Source organism: Sander lucioperca, chromosome 21 (assembly GCF_008315115.2).
Source record: "Sander lucioperca isolate FBNREF2018 chromosome 21, SLUC_FBN_1.2, whole genome shotgun sequence".
Taxonomy (NCBI): Eukaryota; Metazoa; Chordata; class Actinopteri; order Perciformes; family Percidae; genus Sander; species Sander lucioperca.
The window spans coordinates 26,293,583-26,296,510 of NC_050193.1; the positions used below are offsets into that span (position 1 = coordinate 26,293,583).

Below are 2,928 nucleotides of genomic sequence, written 5' to 3' on the forward strand. Positions count from 1 at the left end.
TTTTTTCCATTCATGTTTGGATTTATTATCACATCATATCATTGTTTAGGTTATAACCCCTTTTGCTGTAATTATATTTATCCCATTTTCTTTGTTGTATGCCATTTTCTCCCAGGTATCAATAAAGTCTAATCCAATCTATTACACTTTATACAGTGATGAAACTGCCTAAAGCTGCAAGATAGTGTTATTAGAGTTATACCACTGTCCTTACAGCCTAGCTCAGCTCTTACTGCCTGGTCAGAATCCTTGTAAACCAGGTAACTCAGCTTTACATTATGTCTTTACTTTTAAAGCATCATTTGATTCACCAAACCCTTACCATGCTACAAAGCCTTTTCCATTCACCATTAAATGTAATGAGAATATGTTCATTTTCCATTTAAAAGAAAACACAATGAGTGAAGAGCAGCTCAGCTTTTATTAGTAAAAATATAAATATCTAGGAAAAACATTTCAACATGATTGCACACATTTCAAATTAATTCAGAAAATAGGCATTCTTAACTAATCTGTATCTGTCCACATATCAACTAACAAGACAGATCACTTAATACACAGTGTGTTATTAGTTTTCCTCCTAATTAGAGGTGTCAGCTGGCACACACACATATGTACAGCTGCAGTGTGTGATCACACCGGAGCATTCTGTACTCTTCACAGATATTGTCAAGGACCTGTAGAGGCCTGGGAGTTGCATACCCAGACCCCTCACCCCTCCTCTTCCCCTCTGACTCTCCCTCTTTCCTTTTGCATATCATTTTCCATCTGTCACTTTCTGTTATTCAATTCAATTCAATTTTATCTATTTAGTTATCTCAAGACACTTTACAGATAGAGTGGATCTAGACCACACTCTATAATTTATAAAGACCCAACAATTCCAGTAATTCCCCCAAGAGCAAGCAATCCCCTCACCACCTATTACAAGTATAATCCATTAATCTGATCTCCAAGAACACTTTTGATTTACCTTACAAGGATATTCACACTTTTCAATGCAAAATAAAGGAAACAAAAAGTTGTATGCAGCATTGTTAAGGAATAATTGGGTCGCAGTGATTCCACTGAGAGATCGGTGATATGGTGAGGCCAGCTGGCCAGCACAGGCAGGGATCAGCCCATGGCACAGCTGAGAACACACACCCTGCCTCTTCATCACAGTGCCTTAACCTAACCATTTCTAGTACCACTGACCACCAAATGCCAACAATGATTGGTGCTGTGCTTGTCAAGAAACACAGATAGTGCTAAAGATTTACAGTTTTGGATGAATGTCATGAATGAATGAGATAAATCTATATATATCTTGTCATGCGCTTTCCTGACACACACAGTTCAATGCATATTCCTTCCCAATTGTCACCCATCTTGTCCCTCCCTAACATCCCCTCTTTCTCTTTTTGTTTTTCACCCTCTCTGGGCCTCTTGAGACATGGAGCGACCCAGGTCTCTGGGTGCTTTGAAGAACTCCATGAGGGTTGGCTTGACTGGGGGGAGGTCTCTTGTGATCTCGTCCACGGTCCTCTTACTGGGACAGACTCCGTCTGGGGTGGGGAAGGTATACAGGTCCTCCTCGGAGTGTGGGGCTCCACGTCCAAGCCTGACACCCAACTCTGCGGGAGTGAAGATTGGCAAGGGGAGGGTTTTTCTCTTTGGCAGCAGCTGGTGCTCCCTCACCCCTCTTTCCACAGTGCCCACTCTGAAGACACCAGAGGGGCAGATCTGTTTCAGCGGACGGGCCTGCCACTGCCGGGAAAGAGTCTCCCTACGAGAGTCGTCATTCATGTTCATCGTCTGCCTGCGGGCATCAGAGAAAAGTTGAAGTTAGAAACTGTGGGAGCACTCACTGTGATTTACCTACTTAATTAGACTATAACTGCCCTCCAATATGAGAACAGTTCTTCAAGAATTGTCAAGTAGATCTCAATCCATATCTGATGATGGTAAGGGAGATTTTAAATCACAGCCAGAATATTATTAGTAGAAATAGAAACTTTTCCCCCTCTCATTCAGGGGTGACACATACCACATTAAGGCGAGACAGCAGAATGTTTTTTTGGTTGGTCTGTGAGCTCTCACCTGTCCTGAGGTTGAGTCTTGAGACTGACACTATGCCAGTCAGCGCTGTAGCTCTCCCTGTGAGCCTTGTTCTCCTCCCATAGGCTGCAGGTCAGCTCAGCTCCCACCACCACACCATTACTCTTCTCCAGGACGGTATTGACTGGCATCATCTCTGCTGTAGGAAGATCTGTCTTGAATTTATCGCCTCCAATGGGTCTTGTTGATCAGTCTTAAGGTCTGGTGTTGTGTCTGTGATTAGGCTGTTTGTTCAAGGGGATAGTGATGCTTCAGCTGGCTGTATCTCCTGGCTCTCTGTCTCTCTTTGTGCTGTCTCTGTCTGGGCTCTGGTCTGTCCACGACTTTTATAGATGTTCTGTTGCTATTCCTGATCCATGTTGTCACCCTACAATCAGTGTGCAATGACATTTGACACCAAGTGCTCCGTGTCCCAGTTGCTGAGAACTGGAAGTCCAAACTCTGAGGAGGGGTTAAGGGTAATTGGGCTGAAAACCCCCTGATTCTCAAATTGTATGCCCAGTCTTCTCTGTAATCACTCAGCACTTTCCACTTCAGCTGGGATCGTGGTGTCAGAATGGAAAGTATCATGGAGACACTCATGGAGTCTATATAAACACACACAGGTTTAGGAATCTTAATAAGGTTTTGGTCTTGATGTACACGAAGCAGTTTGATGTGGAAAGACTGCAATGATGCAGCTGTTTTCCATACACAAAGGATATTTCAGGCAGTAGGTTAAATATGTATGCATCAGAATCACAACACATCTGTCACTTGAAGATAAAAGGTGAAAAGCTAGAGAACTTTATGGAGTAGCTTGCTGACTTTAAAATCATAACACAGTTG

General features: G+C 43.0%; 1 protein-coding gene across 1 annotated transcript; it reads right to left on the reverse strand.

Annotated features, from left to right (window-relative positions):
- Nucleotides 1–402: 402 nt before the first annotated feature.
- LOC116064023 (titin-cap (telethonin)) lies at nucleotides 403–2,415 on the reverse strand. Its single transcript, XM_031319084.2, has 2 exons — nucleotides 2,083–2,415; nucleotides 403–1,801 (listed from the first exon to the last, which is right to left on the reverse strand). The coding sequence occupies exons 1-2, from the start codon at nucleotides 2,232–2,234 to the stop codon at nucleotides 1,411–1,413; spliced, it is 543 nt and encodes a 180-aa protein (XP_031174944.1). The 5' UTR covers nucleotides 2,235–2,415; the 3' UTR covers nucleotides 403–1,410.
- Nucleotides 2,416–2,928: the final 513 nt, after the last annotated feature.